Source organism: Notechis scutatus, chromosome 5 (genome assembly GCF_049901735.1).
Source record: "Notechis scutatus isolate UNSWTSFEM ecotype Mainland chromosome 5, rNotScu1.2, whole genome shotgun sequence".
Lineage (NCBI taxonomy): Eukaryota > Metazoa > Chordata > Lepidosauria > Squamata > Elapidae > Notechis > Notechis scutatus.
In genome coordinates, this window is record NC_142013.1 from 70,867,273 (window position 1) to 70,885,044 (window position 17,772).

General features: G+C 37.4%; 1 protein-coding gene across 3 annotated transcripts in view; it reads right to left on the reverse strand.

The window, feature by feature from the left end:
• The window catches only part of REPS2 (RALBP1 associated Eps domain containing 2), a 136,042-nt gene that overhangs the window by 26,933 nt on the left and 91,337 nt on the right, over positions 1-17,772 (reverse strand). For all 3 annotated transcript variants that reach the window (XM_087966984.1, XM_087966985.1, XM_087966986.1), the window contains exons 13-14: positions 15,686-15,744; positions 12,563-12,640 (exon numbers count right to left, since the gene is read on the reverse strand). In XM_087966984.1, the coding sequence (XP_087823110.1) occupies positions 12,563-12,640; positions 15,686-15,744 (137 nt within the window). The remainder of the gene's footprint in view (positions 1-12,562; positions 12,641-15,685; positions 15,745-17,772) is intronic.

Below are 17,772 nucleotides of genomic sequence, written 5' to 3' on the forward strand. Positions count from 1 at the left end.
TTCTTTTATTGGCACTTGGGTGAAGAGGGATATGACATCGAAGCTAACTAGTAGGTCGCTGGGTTGTAAGTTTTGTTTCTTTATGATCTCGATGAACTGGAATGAGTTTTCTTACATGTGAGTTGATGGATTCTGCATAGGGCTGTAGTTGTTTGGCAAGAAATTTGGCTAGGTTTTGTAGAGGTGAGCCTATGGAGCTGACTATTGGTCTAAGTGGAGTTCCTTCTTTGTGTATCTTGGGGAGACCATAAAGCTTAGGGCATCTGGATGATTTCTCTCTGGGTATGATTCTTTGCTGGATTTCTTCACTGATGGGGGAGGCTTTTATTTTGGATCTGGTGGTTTTTTCTAGGTAGGTGGTGGGGTCTGTCTTTAGGGGTTTGTATGTGGGGTCTAGGAGTAGGTTGGTTAACTTGGTTTGGTAGTCTGATGTGTTTATAACCACTGTTGCGTTGCCCTTGTCTGCTGGTAGGATTATTATGCTGGTGTCTTCTTTCAGGTTACGTAGTGCAGTTTGTTCTTCTTTGGATAAGTTGCTTTTGGGTGGTTTGCTAGTGCAGAGGATGTTGGTGATTTCGAGTCTGATTCTATTAGCCTCATCAGGGTTGGTTTTGGTCAGGCTGGTTTCAACTCCGCATATGATGGTTTCTGTGGGGATGTGTTTGGGAGCAACAGCAAAGTTGAATCCTTTTGAAAGGACCTTGGTTTCGGCTTCGGTGAGGATCTTGTCTGAGATGTTGTGCACTGTTTGTTTCATGTGTGGCTGTGAGGGGGAGTTGGTTTCTGGCATTGTTGTAGTTTTCTGAGTTTGTTGGTGTGTGTGTCTGTCTTGAGGGTGGTCTGTGTTTCGGCTCTCCAGACAGCGAGTTGTTTGGATTTGTCCCAAAGTAAGGGGTGAATCTTGTTGCTGAGTCTGAGGTGAAGTGTAAGAAGATCTTTGTTGATTTGGTCTAGGAGAAATCTTTTTGTGTGAAGTTCATTTCTAATTAGGGCCAATTCTGTTCTTTTTAGGATGCGTTTGGTGGCTGCTGTGTTGGTGTGGAATTTCAATTGGAAGCTTGTGGGAATTAAATTTTGATCTCGGCAGTTGCATAGGAATGCGAGGTCACATAAAATGGAAGCTCTTTGGACTTCAAGTTTTTCATAAGTCCTGGTCAGATGGTGGGTTTCCTCCCGTAGAGGTGCAATATTTGTTTTCTGAGGTTCTCGCGGGTATTTGTATGTGGATCTTTGGTTATTCGGGTTTTCTCCCGCGTAAGATTCAAAGTATCTAGGCAACGTTTCGGCGAGGTCCCACTCGCCATCTTCAGACTGGTGCTTTCGGCTTAGTGCCAGTGCAAGCAGTGTGTGACCGGAGCTGCCATCTCTCTATATATACAAGTGGTGGGGATGACCTCGCCGAAACGTTGCCTAGATACTTTGAATCTTACGCGGGAGAAAACCCGAATAACCAAAGATCCACATACAAATACCGCGAGAACCTCAGAAAACATATATATATATATATATATATATATATATATATATATATATATATATATATATATATATATATAAACAAATAGGAGTATAAAATATGCACTGGAATAACAATTGGAATGCAAGCACTGTCAAAATCGATTGTAACATACACAACACTTTTAAATATTTGTATTGTATTTTGTATTTTAAAGTTTTAATTTTTCAATAAAAGTTTATTAAAAAAAAGAAAAAAAGAAATTGACTTATGTGAAATTACAGTCCTAGACTTAACAACAGTTCATTTAGTGACTATTCAAAATTATAACGGCACTGAAAAAGTTGACTTATGATCATGCAGAAAATACTACTTCAGCAACAGAGTGGTCAATGCCTGGAACTCACTACCTGACTCTGTTGTTACAGTACATCCTCAAACCCCCAAAACTTTAACCTGAAATTGTCTACCGTGGACCTCACTCCATTCCTAAGAGATCTGTAAGGGGGCATGCATAAGCACACCTGCATGCCTACCCGTCCCTGTCCTACTGTTCCCATTTATTCATACTCATTTATTATAGATATACTTATACCTATTTATACTTATGTTGATATGTTATATTCATACTTACACTTGTTTTCTCATACATGCTTGACAAACTAAACTAAATAAAATAAATAAAAATAAAATTTCACACTATTGCAGCATCCCCATGGTCATGTGACTAAATTTCAGACAGTTGGCAGCTGACCCATATTTACAGTAGTTGTAGTGTCCTGGGGACACGTGATCACCTTTTGCAACCTTCTGACAAGCAAAGTCAATGGAAAAGATAGAAACACTTAACAACTGCAGTGATTCACTTAAGAACTGTGGCAAGAGAGGTTGTAAAAGGGGCCAAACTCACTTAACATCTATCTCCCTTAGCAACAGAAATTTTGGACTCAATTTTGGTTGTAAGTTAAGGACTACTTGTACAGCGTATTACGTATAGTGGGTCTTATAAGTCTCTAAGTGAGCACTGCCCAAATATATAGAATTGGAGAGGAGGCACCAGGCCTGGAAGTGTTTATACTTTTACCTACTTCTGCTAGGATAACTCTCCTCACTGGAAAATCGCAAAAACAAGAGACCATCTGCCCAAAGCACAAAGAAAGGAGGTCTACCTTAATTTGGTACTGAAAACCTTGATATTAAATAATATTATCAGTAAAAAGAAATGTTCTATATTTATGTTGGCCTAGATTGCCATCTGGCATTCTAAATATAGTTATTCCTGTGAGGGTTTTAGAAATTACTGAAATTAATCAAGCTTTAGAACCAAGTTACATTATTACCCACACATCTCTCCTGAGTATATCATATATATTTTAGTAAGTCAGTCAGAAATGCAAAACTGTTTAGTCCTTTTCTAGAATGCTACATATAATATCATACTTCTTCTCAATAACCTATGCATAATAACAATATTATAATAATGCTGCTCTGCTATCTGGCTATGACAACATAGAGCGATAATTCTATAAAACCAGTTACAGGAAACCCATCAGTCTAGAAACCAGATACAATTAATCAAAGAAGCTAAAGAATGTTCAATGCCAAAATCCTCCTTCCCTTTGAATCATTTCTGTCATTCCTCTATTCTGGAAACTGATTTTTTTCCACTTGTATTTGGTATGTTCTTTTCAGCCAAGAACCCCATTAACTAATGTAACCCATATGTGTATAACAATTCCAGTTCTCTACAAAGCTGATTTATAAGCTCCAACTAGTATGTATAACATTTTGATCACTTTAATACCTAGAGACATACAAGATGAGTGGATGGCTTTTAGCTTTGGTCAAAATGCCAATTTTTGGTTAGTTTTTTTAAACTAAGTTATGTTTCATTCAATATTATTTTCTCCAGCAACAGCAATAATGATGACAGCATGACATAGAGAAAATTAAATTTGTCCTTTAATAGACAAAATAAAAAAACTTTACCTCAGTGTAGCTCAGTATTTATTCAAATCCTTGTGAAACCTTTTAGGGACTTTACAAAGTTACACAACATTCTCACGGGTATATAGTAATCTTTCTGTATGGTTTGAGGAATGAACTATATCACACAAAGCCTGATAGATTCAGAAACAACTTGAATGATTAATTAAAAATAAAGAAGAAACGGAATATTATATGATATGGGATTTATTTTATCAATGGTTAGAAAATAAAACAAATTAAATTGAATTAGATGAATATATAAAACAATAAGATAAGATTGCCATCTGGTCTTCAGCATGTGGCTCGTCGGCCTCCAGACATCAGATTCCCATCACCCAGCAACAGTTCAGAGGTTCCTTTCCCTCCAGCCCCGGGGATGGGGGGGGGAGGGGGGGGAAGGAGGGAGAAAGAAAGAGGGGGGAGGGAGAGAGAGAGAGATGAGAGATCCCAGTGTTTTGTTTTCTGTGGGAAACAGGTTCAAATGACTGAGTATTTAAGGTTGCAGAAACAGGCAGCCAAACTAAATACCTGAAGGACCCCATCCCATCAGTGGGAGTCCAGGCACTTCAGCGAGTGGCATGCTGGATTCATATTAGTGGTCCATGGGGTTTAAAATTATGAATTTGGTGGTCCCTGAGGTCCAAAAGGTTGGAGACCCCTGATTTAGCCAATCATACAGTACATTCCATGTCAAATAATAATCTGTTTCCTCTCTTCCCTTTATCTCCATGGTCAACTTATCCATCTCGGCACACTCTAGAATTTTTCTTATCACATTTTCCTCAGGTGGCATGCTATCATTTTTCCAATTCTGTGCGTAAGTTATTCTTGCTGCCCTTAATAAATGTAGCATTAGCATTCAAAATATTCCTATTAAACTAGAGAAAGGCTTCTTCAAAATCTAAACCAACTAATATCAAAATTTATATGGCAGGGTAAGAAACCAAGAATTAAATTGAAAGTGAATGCAAGACACTAAAGAAAAAGGAGGATTTGGCTTGCCTGAATGGGAGTTATATTATTATGCAGCAACTCTAACATGGATAAAAGAATGGATTACATTGAAGAATAAAAGATTATTAAAACTAGAAGGTCATGATTTTCAAATAGGCTGGCACGGAAAAGATACAGCACATAATTATTTCCAGAGACACTATTTAAGACAGGCACTGTTAGCGGTTTGGAACAAAATAAAATATCAAAATTACATAAAAATACCTATTTGGCTTTCCACACTAGAAGCATTTATACACCTAAACTTGATAAATATGAAGAAAATAGTAACTTATAGAGATATACTGAATGAACAAGGAGTACTGAAAACTAGATTAGAACTAGTAGCACAAGGGGTAAATATAGAATGGTGGTCTTATTTATAAATACAATCAAGATACACACAAGACAGAAAAACATGGGGTATTAATAAAGAATTAACAATTCTGGATAAGCTATTGTTAGAGACAGATGATAAATTAATAAAAATATTGTATAGATATTTATTAGAATACAAACTTGAGGAAGATGAGGTTAAAGAAACAATGGTGGCATGGGCAAAAAATGTCGGCTATAATATTAAATTGGCTAAATGGCAAAAACTTTGGACCACAAATAAGAAAATAACATTGGCTACGGCTTATAAAGAAAATCTTTATAAGATGTTTTACAGGTGGCATCTTCCGCCAGCAAGGCTTTCTAAAATGTTAAAAATATATCTCCAAATTGTTGGAAGTGTAAAGATGTACCAGATACATTTTTTCATATGTGGTGGACTTGCAATGCTGCAAAAAATATAATAATATAATAATATATATTTTTAAACAAATTTTATTAATTTTTAAAGACAAACAAAACATCATTAAACCTCTTTCCATTATAAATTTTTACAAGGCAGATAAAACATTGTTTTATACAATACAATTCTAATATATCCCATTTCCACTTAAATATCTTTTAGCAAATTTCTCATTACTTCTCTTTGCACTTGGTCATCCTATTCATATTTCCCTCTGTCTTGTTTGCAATTATTCTCCTCTCGCTTTCCTCCAAGATTTTATTAAATCTCAAATAAACATACAAACACAAAACACAAAAAATAAAACTTCTTTTTCAAAAAAGTAGCTTGGCCCCGGATTACCTCTCTTTGTATGGACTTCAATTATATTCATATTCATCTTATATGCCATTACCTACCGTATATACTCGAGTATAAGCCGAGTTTTCAGCCCATTTTTGTGCTGAAAAAATCCCCCTCGGCTTATACTCGAGTCAGATTCCCTCTGGAAAAAAAATGGTGTGGAGCTCCGGAGCTGGGCAGGCGCTTCCCTGCTTCCGTGTTTCCTTTGCAACTTTTAAGCATGGGGGTAATCGGAAGCAGAAAAGTTCTTGCATGAGGATATATTTTTTCTTTTTTTAACTGTTTTTAGGGGGGGGGAAAGACCCACCGTCATGTGAGAATGCTCAGACACGAAATCTATCCGCCCGAAAATAAGTGTGTGTGTGTGTGGGGGAATTTTAACAGAGGGAAGATGTAGGGAGAAGGCAAAAGCGACGGAAGATCCTTCAGGGGAAACTGAGGGGGAGACTCACCCTTGGTCCAGATGAGCCCCCTCCCCGCCCCTAAGGAAGCAGAGGCAGCCAGCAAGGGCAGGCAAGCCCCGCTTTGCCTTTCCCTTCCCGGCTGGGGCTGTTGGGAGTCGCTGCCGCCGGAGCGGCCCCAGTCCCGCCGCCTCGGGAAGGGAAAGGCAAAGCGCTTTTTGCCTTTCCCTTCCCAGCTGGGGCTGTTGGGAGTCGCTGCCGCTGGAGCGGCCCCAGTCCTGCCGCCTCGGGAAGGGAAAGGCAAAGCGCCGGAGAAGCGGAGCAAAGCCAGACACCAACAGCCGCCCCTCGGCGCAGAAAGCCTCCCCAACCAGCCGGCCGGTCTCCTCCTCCTCGGTCACACAGAACAAACAGGCAGAGAAGGAGGAGAGCAGCTGGCCAGCGGGAGAGGCCTCCCGTCGCCTCGGGAAGGAAAGCGCTTTTGCCTTTCCCTTCCCGTTGCGGGCGCCCGGCTGCCCAAGTAAAGAACAGGGCCGCGCCGGAGAAGCGGAGCAAAGCCGACACCACCAGCCGCCTCCTCGGCGCAGAAAGCCTCCCCAACCAGCCGGCCGGTCTCCTCCTCCTCGGTCACACAGAACAAACAGGCAGAGAAGGAGGAGAGCAGCTGGCCAGCCGGGAGGCCTCCCGTGCTGCAAAGAGGCAGCCAACGATCTCCGGCGCCGCCCTGCTCCACACGCTGGCTGCTCGGACCTGCCGGGCCCGGCACATAGAACAGGGCGGTGCCAGATGTTGGAGAAGCCGAGCGGAGCCGAAGCGACCTCGGCTCGCGTTGTTTTCTGAGCCTAGAGCCAGGGCGCTTTCATTGCACGGCGGAGCTTCTTGTCTCGGGAAAACCGGGCGTTGTTGCTGCCCCCTGAGGGGAGGGTGATTCTGGGCTGCGCGATTGGGGGACTTCCTGGCTTTGGGTGGGTGGGAGTGAGGCCGGACGGAGTCTGTGAGCGGGGCTTGCCTGCCCTTGCTGGCTGCCTCTGCTTCCTTAGGGGCGGGAAGGAGGCTCATCTGGACCAAGGGTGAGTCTCCCCTCAGTTTCCCCTGAAGGATCTTCCGTCGCTTTTGCCTTCTCCCTACATCTCCGCTCAGGTGTCCGGCTGAGCCCCAGCCCATCGGGAGTTGCTGCCGCCAGTGCGGCTCTGGTCCCGCGTTGCCTTGGGAAGGGTGGGGCAAAACCAGGAGCCGCTGAGCCTGAGCCTCCCAGTGCCGCTGCTGCTGTTGCAAGCGCTGCCGCGGCTCTTCCTTTTTGCCTTTCCCTTCCTGAGGCGACGCGGGACTGGGGCCGCGCCAGCGGTAGCGACTCCTGACTCAGGGGCCTCCGAGGGAGGGGAAGAGAGTGACTCCTGCCTCCCGCTGTCATCATCATCATCTTCTTTTGGGTTAGTGAATCAATTAAACCTTTCATGATAGTGAGATCGTTTCCCAAATTAATTATTTTTATTTTTGAAATTTACCAGTAGCTGCTGCATTTCCCACCCTCGGCTTATACTCGAGTCAATAAGTTTTCCCAGGTTTTTTTGTGTAAAATTAGGTGCCTCGGCTTATATTCGGGTCGACTTATACTCGAGTATAAGGTATCTTGTTTACCATTCTATATCTTCATTATAACTTCTCCCCGCTTTCCACTCTTCTTAATTCTATTTTATTTATTACATCTTAGTTTGAATCATTATACTTGTATCTTTTGTCCATTCTTTTCCAATTATCTATTTATCTCATTCCCTAAAGTAAGAAAAAAAAAAAGATTTCTCCTGAGATCACTAATCGAAGTATGATGCCTTTCCATCGCACCCCTAAATTAACATTTAAGTTAACACCTAGTTCCCTATCTGATTCTGCTTATTACATACTACTTAGAGAAAGAAAATAATAAATCCACAAAGTAATTAAATATATAATTAAAGATTAAATCTCATAACATTCCAATGATCTATCTCAAAAACAAAATACTACAATAATATATTCATACTAACATCCACACAATAGTCAATTAAACTCTATACTTAAACTAAATATTTTAAACATTCCTTTTAATATTTTATTAAATTATTAAACCTTTAATATTTTAATCTTTACTCAAGTCTTATAAGATTCTAATTTTCTATTTCTAATACAAATACTACATTACTATCTTATGTACCTTGCAGAATCCTAAAACAAAGTTATATTACCCTTTATCCCTAAAAAAAAATTTCTTTTGCACATCTTGTTTCATACCTTTATGGCTTTCCCCCCCCTTCTTCCTCCCTATCTTGTCCCATCTGGTCTTTTTACCCCCCTTAACTTCCCCTCTCTGTTGTATTTCTCTTTTCTTTTGCTTTTTAACATTGTATTGATTTTGCATCTTATTTTTCACTTTCTTGGGTGTTTTTTTAAGTCTTGTGTCCTTTTTCCTTCCTCTCTTTCTCCTTCCTTTCTTAATCAACTTTGTAGATTCATTAAAGATGGCTTCTTCTTCTTCTGCTTCCTCCATCAATTGTTGTGTTTTCTGATAAGTAACAAGCGCCATTTCTAAAAAGCGAAAAATTTCTTTCACAGTGTCTTTTCCTTCTTTTTTTATTTTGCCATATTCCTCTCTCAGTTCATCAACAGATAAAGTCATTATAAACCTTTTTTTCCCTTCTTTTTTCCCTTCTTTTTCTTCTTAAAACAACCAAGATAATTCAAGGCTTAAAACAATTCCCAAAGTCCCAAAGTCATCAAACAGTCCAAACAGAGCACAAAGTTCTTCCCTTCACACTTTTTCTTCCTGGGGTAATATCAATTGAAAAGGGGAAAAAAAAACCCAATCTGTATTTTAAAGTCTTATTGCAAATAACTTCCAATCTCAAGATCTTCCAGGCATCTCCTCCAACAAAATCTTAATATAAATTTTCCTTTTGTCCTCTCCCTTCCCGCTTATAACAGAAAGCTTTAAATTTTTACCTTCTATAAAATAGCAGGATTTTCAATATCCATTTGTTAAATCCATGTGGAAGGAGAGTAAACTTTCTCTTTAAGCACTTTCACTCGCAGCTTGTAAATCTCTTCTGGAAACAAAGTATCTTTCAAAAAATCAGGATTTTCAGGATATTAATTGTAGCTTATAGTCCAGTTCAGCCAAAAAACTTTCGCTTCAGAACTTTCTCCTTCTTCCTCCAGCACAATCTTATCCAGCTGTCAGCTTCTTTGTGGCGGCCATTGCTGACCGCCGCTTCACCGCCTTGAGAAAAGAGGGTTAAGCCGGGTGGGGAAGGGGTCTGCAAAAACCCCAACCCCCTGTCCGGATCCCTCCTATCTTCGGCTGCCTCTACGGGGCAGCCTTAGCCTCCAGACCCGTCCGGATCGGAGGCACCAAGACGGCTAGCGCGGCAGGGATCGCGCAGTATCACGAATCCCTGCCGCTGCCGAAGCCGACAAACCGAATGAACAAGGAGTACTGAAAACTAGATTAGAACTAGTAGCACAAGGGGTAAATATAGAATGGTGGTCTTATTTATAAATACAATCAAGATAAACACAAGACAGAAAAACATGGGGTATTAATAAAGAATTAACAATTCTGGATAAGCTATTGTTAGAGACAGATGATAAATTAATAAAAATATTGTATAGATATTTATTAGAATACAAACTTGAGGAAGATGAGGTTAAAGAAACAATGGTGGCATGGGCAAAAAATGTCGGCTATAATATTAAATTGGCTAAATGGCAAAAACTTTGGACCACAAATAAGAAAATAACATTGGCTACGGCTTATAAAGAAAATCTTTATAAGATGTTTTACAGGTGGCATCTTCCGCCAGCAAGGCTTTCTAAAATGTTAAAAATATATCTCCAAATTGTTGGAAGTGTAAAGATGTACCAGATACATTTTTTCATATGTGGTGGACTTGCAATGCTGCAAAAAATATAATAATATAATAATTTTTAAATCAATTTATCCTCTGAACCTTGTAGAGTCTTATCTAATTGCAATAGTTCTCTATGTATCCCGTGTCTTTCTGTATCTTTCTTAAATCTTGCTTGTATTTGCCTATACATCCATCCTTCTGCCTCGATTCCTTGCTCTTTTAATTCTTGTTTAGTTTTTAATATCTCTTGCTTGTTTAAGATGTCCTTATAGCTTACTATCTTATCAAGATTTAACACATTTGGGTATATTGATGCTTCCATGGTTGATAACCAGATCAGAACTTTGTCATGATTTCTTTTAATCTTTCCCCAAATTAATGCATTTCTTATTTGGTTTCTTTGGAGATAACTATGCATCTTGTTTTTTTCCCATCCCATAAAAATGCGTGCCACCCTAATTGTAAGTCGTGTCCTTCAATTGTCAATATTTTTTTATTTTTCAACACTACCCAATCTTTGATCCATGTAAGGGCTGCTGCTGTTTCATATAGTTCCCAATCTGGCAGAGCAAAACCCCCTCTCTTTCTGCTGTCCTGTAACAATTTTAACTTTAATCGCATTTCCCCCCCCAGCCAAATAAACTTTTATATTAATTTGTTTAGATCTTCAAAAAATTTCTTTCCTAACTTTATCGGTGTCACTTGGAACAGAAACAGAATTTTTGGCAATATGTTCATTTTTATTGTGGCAATTCGTCCTATAAGTGAGAGTTGTAATTTCTTCCAATTATCCAAATCCGTTTTAATTTGTGTTATCAATTTTGTATAATTATTTTCTTTAATAGATATACTTTCGCTGTTAGCCATATTTCTAAATGTTTAATTTTTTGACAATTTGCATTTCCAATTTTTCTTCCAGTTCTTTGTTCTGTTTCTTAGTAAGAGTTTTTGTTATAATCTTTGTTTTTTTATTTATTTTAAACCCTGCCACTTTTCAACATTCTTCTATTTTCCGAATTAATTTGGGTCCCGAATCTAATGGTTCCTCAAGCACAATACCAAATCATCCGCAAAAGTTTGGACTTTATAACAATCGTGTTACTAATTTAATAACTGCAGTGATTCACTTAAAAACTGTGGTAAGAAAAGTTATAAAATGGGACAAAACTCACTTAACAAATTTCTCACTTAGCAACATAAATTCTGGGCTCAATTGTGGTCGTAAAATGAGGACTACCTATATAGTGTTTTCAGACATCTCTGTGTATAAGGCTGCTGTAAAATTAAAAATCAAACAAACAAAAAACAAGTGTTTTCTTGCATATCCTGATGAATGTACTATGTTCTGTAAGCATTTTTTTATAAATTAGGCATAACAGATATCTCTATTGCTTATATAATCAACAGTTAGAAGCATAATTTACAAGGAAGGAAGAGTTACTAAAACTACATTTCTATAGTTTTATTATAAACAATCTTATATTGCATCTGTCTGTATTCGAACAGATTAAAACTTCACTCCATTCTAAGAAACAAATATATATACCGTATTTATCGGCGTATAACACGCACTTTTTTCCCCCTGAAAATAGGGGGCAAATGATGTATGCGTGTTATACGCCGATATAATGTTAAGAAGCCTTCGGTGAATGCTGCTGGGATCGGGGATCAAGGACACAAATGAAAGAAGGGGAGGGAGGAAGCAACCGAAGCCTGTCCTTCTCTCTGGGTCAGCTCTCTCAGTCGCTCTCTCGCTCCTCCACCAGCACAGGAAGAAACTGCTTCAAAGAAGCGGGGGCTTTTCCTGTCGCCGCAGCTTCCCTGAAGCGCCCGTTTCTCCCCACCCCCACCCCGTCCGCCCGCCCGCAGTGCTCCGTTCTGCCTGCCTGCCTGCCTTCGTTAATGGTTGAATCGGAACAGCTTTGGCTGAGTAAAAGAGGCGAATAGTTATTATTCTCAGCCGAAGCTGCTCCCAAACAACCAGAAACTAAGGCAGGCAGGCAGGCAGAATGGGACACTGTGGATTGAAGCGCGCGCGCGGTGGGAGTGGGGGTGAAACGGGCGCTTGGAATAGCTGCGGCGACAGGAAAGCCCCCGCTTCTTTGAAGCAGTTTCTTCCTTGGATGGTGGAGCAGCGAGAGAGCGAAGCCTCCTCTCTTCTCTCCCCCGGTCCTTGCAAAATTTTCTGCTTGAAACCGGTCCCTGGTACAAAAAGGTTGGGGACCACTGATTTACCTTATAAGTGGTAATAATATTAATAAAAAAAAAAGTTCTGAGCTACCCTTATTTTGCTTCAAAGTTTTTATTTAGAAATTTAATTTTTTTTCCTGAAATTTCCCTCTTAAAATGAAGATGCGTGTTATACGCCTGTGCGTGTTATACGCCGATAAATACGGTATATATACATAAATCCAGCCCAATCTGTATTCATACATTTATGTATGCATAAAGAAATAAATACATAATTAAATAAAATTAGTTTGCTATCCTCAGTTAAAAAAAACCCTTTTCACCTATTAAAGTAACAATTATTACTCTGTCAGCGCTCTCTCTCTCTTTTCTGTGTGTGTGTGTGTGTGTGTGTTTGTGAGTAATGGTCCCACTTTAGGCATGATTTATGAAAGTAATAAAGTTGGGAGATAAACTGTGAAGAATAAAAAAAGTTTGTTGATTCTATATTTATAGTTTAAAAGTCTACCTGTTCCTGAAGACTGAAGTTCATATAGCTTGATTTGGGTGGAGTGCTTGGCTCAGTATTTATGACAGGAAGAGAAACCTGCAGAACATAATCAGAGTCAATCTTTTTATGTAGCATGATCAGAAGAAGCAATTGTTAGATAAATAAATAAATAAAAGGGTAAATTTTTAACTTCAATTTTAAACTTGCAGAAAATTTTTAGAATAGTTTTCTTTGGGGAACAGACTTTCAAGTGAAGTAGGAATTTAGAAGAAAAATGAATACATATAATAAACATTTAAACAGGAAACCAATTTTTTGGTTTAAAAAGAAGCAGATTTTGTTATGTGGGACAGAATATGAATACCATTGACGCTGGAAATGACAGCATGTAGTCAAGGAATGTGAGAAAACAAGATATAGAAGGAAAATTGTCAACAATGGCAACTTGGGTGGAAACTCTTCCTGAATGTACAACATAAAATTAACAAGATCAATACTGCTCTTAATATTTCCATACTAATCAACCTCTTTTTATTAGTCTTTTTATTATTGGCCTAAACAAAATTATAGCTGCAAAATTACAGTTAAGATTTTTAATTTGCCCAATTTTACAGGTGAAAATATTATGTTTGTCAACTGGATTCTACATCACTAGAGGTAGTCCTTAACTTATGACCACAATTGAGCCTAATTTTTTTATTGTTAGGTGAGACATTTGTTAAGTGAGTTTTGCTGCATTTTACCTTTCTTACCACAGTAGTTAAGTGAATCATGGTAGTTCATAAGTTAGTAACCCAGTTGTTAAGTTAATCTGGCTTCCCTATTGACTTTGCTGGTCAGGAGGTCGCAAAATGCAATCATATGATCTTGGGACAGAGCAATGGTCATAAATATGAACCAGTTGCTAAGTACCTGAATTTTGATTGCATGACCATGGGATGCGATAGAATGGATGTTTGAAGAGTTTGATGTGGGCTGAAAGACTGCAAAGGTCTTTTGCTTACCCAGTTATAAAAAATCTACAGTATTCACTCTTAAAACAAAAGAAATCAGTGATTCAGATATTGATGAGAAACCTTTGATCATATTATTATTTCAAATATGAAGCATATTCTAGACTTTTGCACAAATTAGACCTATACTTTTAAAATATTATTTCCAATAACAAAACATTCCTGGCTTTCAGTGGGTAATATGTAAGCCCTTCAATTCTTTATAATTATTTGGCCTAACATTGATCTGAGTTTTTTGGCTCTTTGTTATTTTCCATTTACAATCTACCTTTTCTTCTCAGATTTACATTTAGGCTACAATAACTAAGCGGGATGCAGTGGCACGCTGGTCAGTGGCTAAGACGCTGAGCTTCTCGATCAGAAAGGTTGGCAGTTTGGCGGGTCGAATCCCTAGCACCGCGTAACGGAGTGAGCTCCCCTTACTTGTCCCAGCTTCTGCCAACCTAGCAGTTCGAAAGCATGTAAAAATGCAAGTAGAAAAATAGGGACCACTTTGGTGGGAAGGTAACAGCATTCCGTGTGCCTTCGCCGTTTAGTCATGCCGGCCACATGACCATGGAGACGTCTTCAGACAGCACTGGCTCTTAGGCTTTGTAACAGAGATGAGTACCTCCTCCTAGAACCGGAAATGACTAGCACATATGTGCGAGGGGAACCTTTACCTTCACTTTTACCTTTAAACTTTGTAAATAGTGACTAAATTCTGATAGGCTGAAATAGTAGTAGTAGTCTGAAAATAAGTTGTATGCCATGTGAAATTCATGTGAAATTTCATGTGAAATTCATGCATACTCATCCTACTATTTTTGTTTGATATCTTTGAGTCAGTTTTTACTCCTGACAAGTGCCAACACAAGTCCCTGCAGTTTTCCTGGCAGGAAATAGCTTGCAATGAAAGTGATGGCCTAAGGACACTTATCTGGCTTTGTGATTAAGACAGGACTAGAACTTACTGTCTCTTGGTTTCTCACCTGCTGCCTTTCTATGGTATTTTTATATTATTATATGTAAAATAAAGGAATTATAGTAGCCTGATTTTTTTACGAGCCATATAAAAGGTAAAGCAGTATTAACAGCAAATGATAGTACTATAATAATATAGAAGTTTGAGCATAAGCTTAGACAAAACTCCTACACTTATTTTCAAAAGAATATATACCACAGAACATGGAAGAAATTATTTCTGAGTAAATCTTTATAAGACTCATTCTTTAATGAAAATAGAAAAAAAAATACACATTATTATTCCAATAAAATTAGAAAAAAAAACATTTCGGACAGCAAACCTCATCACTGTCTGTTTAATTGATTAAACAAGTATTTGTGAAGTATGATTTATTCTAAAATGTTGTATGCTGTATAATATTTAGTTCTCACTACATAATCAGCAATGTCTACAAAATATCTAATATTTATGGACATGCTTACAGATGACACATTATAAGTATCAATTAGATTTGATTTATGCATGAGACCCAAAAGTGTGATAGAAATAAAAAAATGTATTTTCTATTTCTAGAAATCATCAGGATAATAGTTAATATTATAATATTGGGCAGTCAGAATTCATCAGTAATCTTAAAGGTAGTGTCTTGAAAACAAGCAATTAAGTTTTGTTAGAAACTATCATTTAGACTTCCAAAATAAGTCTCAATATTTAGGAATCTTTTTTCAAACTCTATTTTGCATAACAAGAGCAGGATTAACCAACTATTATTATATGAAAAAAAGATTCAGAAAGTATAGGACAGGTTTTACTGGTTGATTGATATTTTCAATTCTTTTAAGTTCCATCAAGAAACATACAGGCAGTCTTCGACTCTGTTTAGTGATTGTTCGAATCACTGAAAATTATTTGGATTATTGATTACTGATTATAATAATTACAGAATTTATAACAGATTTGGAAACATTTTCTTAATCCACTTTTCCCTTTGAATACCATTATTTTTAAACTATAGGATGTCTTGTTGAAGTTAACTACTGAATAGTTCCTAAAAATTATAATTAATGGTGCTGCCTTTGTCTTGTGTGCTTTGATGGATGGTTGGGCAAGAAAAAACTTTTTTTATCTCTCCCTTTTAAGATAGATATTAAGCATAACATCATGCTGAAATTATTAACACACCTGTGATATAAAGGGCCTGGGAGGTAGAGCAGGTGGTGGTGGTATCCAGCCTGATCTAACTGTTAAAATCAAAGGACAAAAATAACACATATGAATGTAATGGATAGTCATATGTGCCTAGCAGGACAATTTAACTTCTTCACACAAATTAATTTAATAATACAAACTTGAACAATTTGTTACCATACTTCTGTCTTCACACATACATACACACACCAGAGTTGGATTGAAATGAGTGGCTACAGAAATTGAAACACACACACACACACCACACACACGCGCGTGGATTAAAAACAAGAGTCAACATTGATTCAGCTAAATACCGGCATAACATACATATGCACTATCAGCTACACTTTTGGAAAGGAAATAGAAATGAAATAGAAATAAAAGCAAAATTCCAGTATCAGCATTAATATTATATATTAGAAAGCATTTATGGAAAATGGGATTGTATAAAAAAGTAAAATTATATGGATAAGATTATTGAATATAATTAGAGATATGATGGCACTTGTTCTATTACTATGTTTTATTTAAAATTTGTATGAATATATTTATTAAATAGCTAGGAAAAATTAATGAGTAAAATAATATTGATTAAAGTACGTGTAATTTATCAAGAAAAAATTCTAAACTTATAAAATGTTCAGTACTATTTCTATTGTATAACAATAGAAATATATGAGTTTGATATCTGATCTGTATCATACCATTCTTATACAATAAGAATGGTATGATGCAGATCAGATATCACACTTATATATTTTAATATTCACATTGGTTCTAACTGCATGACTGATATCATAATTAGTATGACAACCAAGTTACTGAAAGCAAACATAGATATAATACAAAGTCTTGATTAATTTTATGGTACCACTGATATACTATAGGTTTACATGTGTATATATATTTGTGTTAAAAGAGTCTTGGGTGCTGGAAACAATATTTTAACAATATTTAAGTATTTGTGTGCTAGAAACAGTATTATAACAGTGTTAGATTTTTATTTCAAGTAAATTCAATTTTTAATTCAAATAACAGCTATGCAGAAGAGGAGATTTATTTTTCTATTTTTTAACTTACAGTTGTTTTTTTTCTTCTTCCTACTTAATATGCATTTTCAGTTCTAAGTCACTTGTTATCAACTCTAGTCCTGTATCAACTCTACAAAATTGTGGAATGGCATTTTCAGTATGTAATCTCTGTTTGGATTTTATTATTCAATTCTTACTCATTTTCTCTGATCATAGGAAATTAAAGCATCAGTATTTTCTTCTATATTTCCCTTGGTTGGGAAAACCTTGCTGGCACTTCTCTAAAGGACACTGAATCTGATTGCATTTTAAGAAATTGTTATCAATTTCACAGAAGACAGAGAGGAACATTTTCTTCTTGCCTTGGTGCAAGTAAAGGGGAGCAGCTCAGCCTCAGTCAATATTAAAGACAGTACAGGTACTCCTTGACTTAACAACAGTTTATTTAGTGACTGTCCAAAGTTACAATGGCACCAAAAAAAATAACTTATGACCAACCTCAAAGGAATTGAAATTGATGAGAATTAAAGCAAGTTTCCATCAGATATAGAAATTAAGTTCCAGACCTAAGTTTGGAGGCGGGGTCTACAAACAATAGCTATTCAGATTGAAATGTAGTATCTATGTAGCACTGATACAATTACAGAATGTTCCACTGAAAAATATGACTTTGTTCACAAGTTGACATTAACCAATTTCTGAAAAAAAATGCCATTTCTAGGTAGTCAGCAAATTTGAATGTAAGCTATTTATGACGTATTTATACAATTATGTACTGGGATATCTTTGACTTTTTTCAAAATAGTGATGCTTCTGTATTATACTTAGTCAGAGTTCTAAGCATGTAAGCAAAAATCTGAATTAAATCAGAATACAGCTGGAAGGGACATTGGAGATCTTCTAGTCCAGTCCTCTGCTCAAGCAGGAGACTCTAGACCATTTCAGACAAGTGACTGTCCAGTCTCTTCTTAAAAACCTCTCGTGATGAAGCACCTACAACTTTTGAAGGCAAGCTCTTTGACTGGTTAATTGTTCTCACTGTTATTC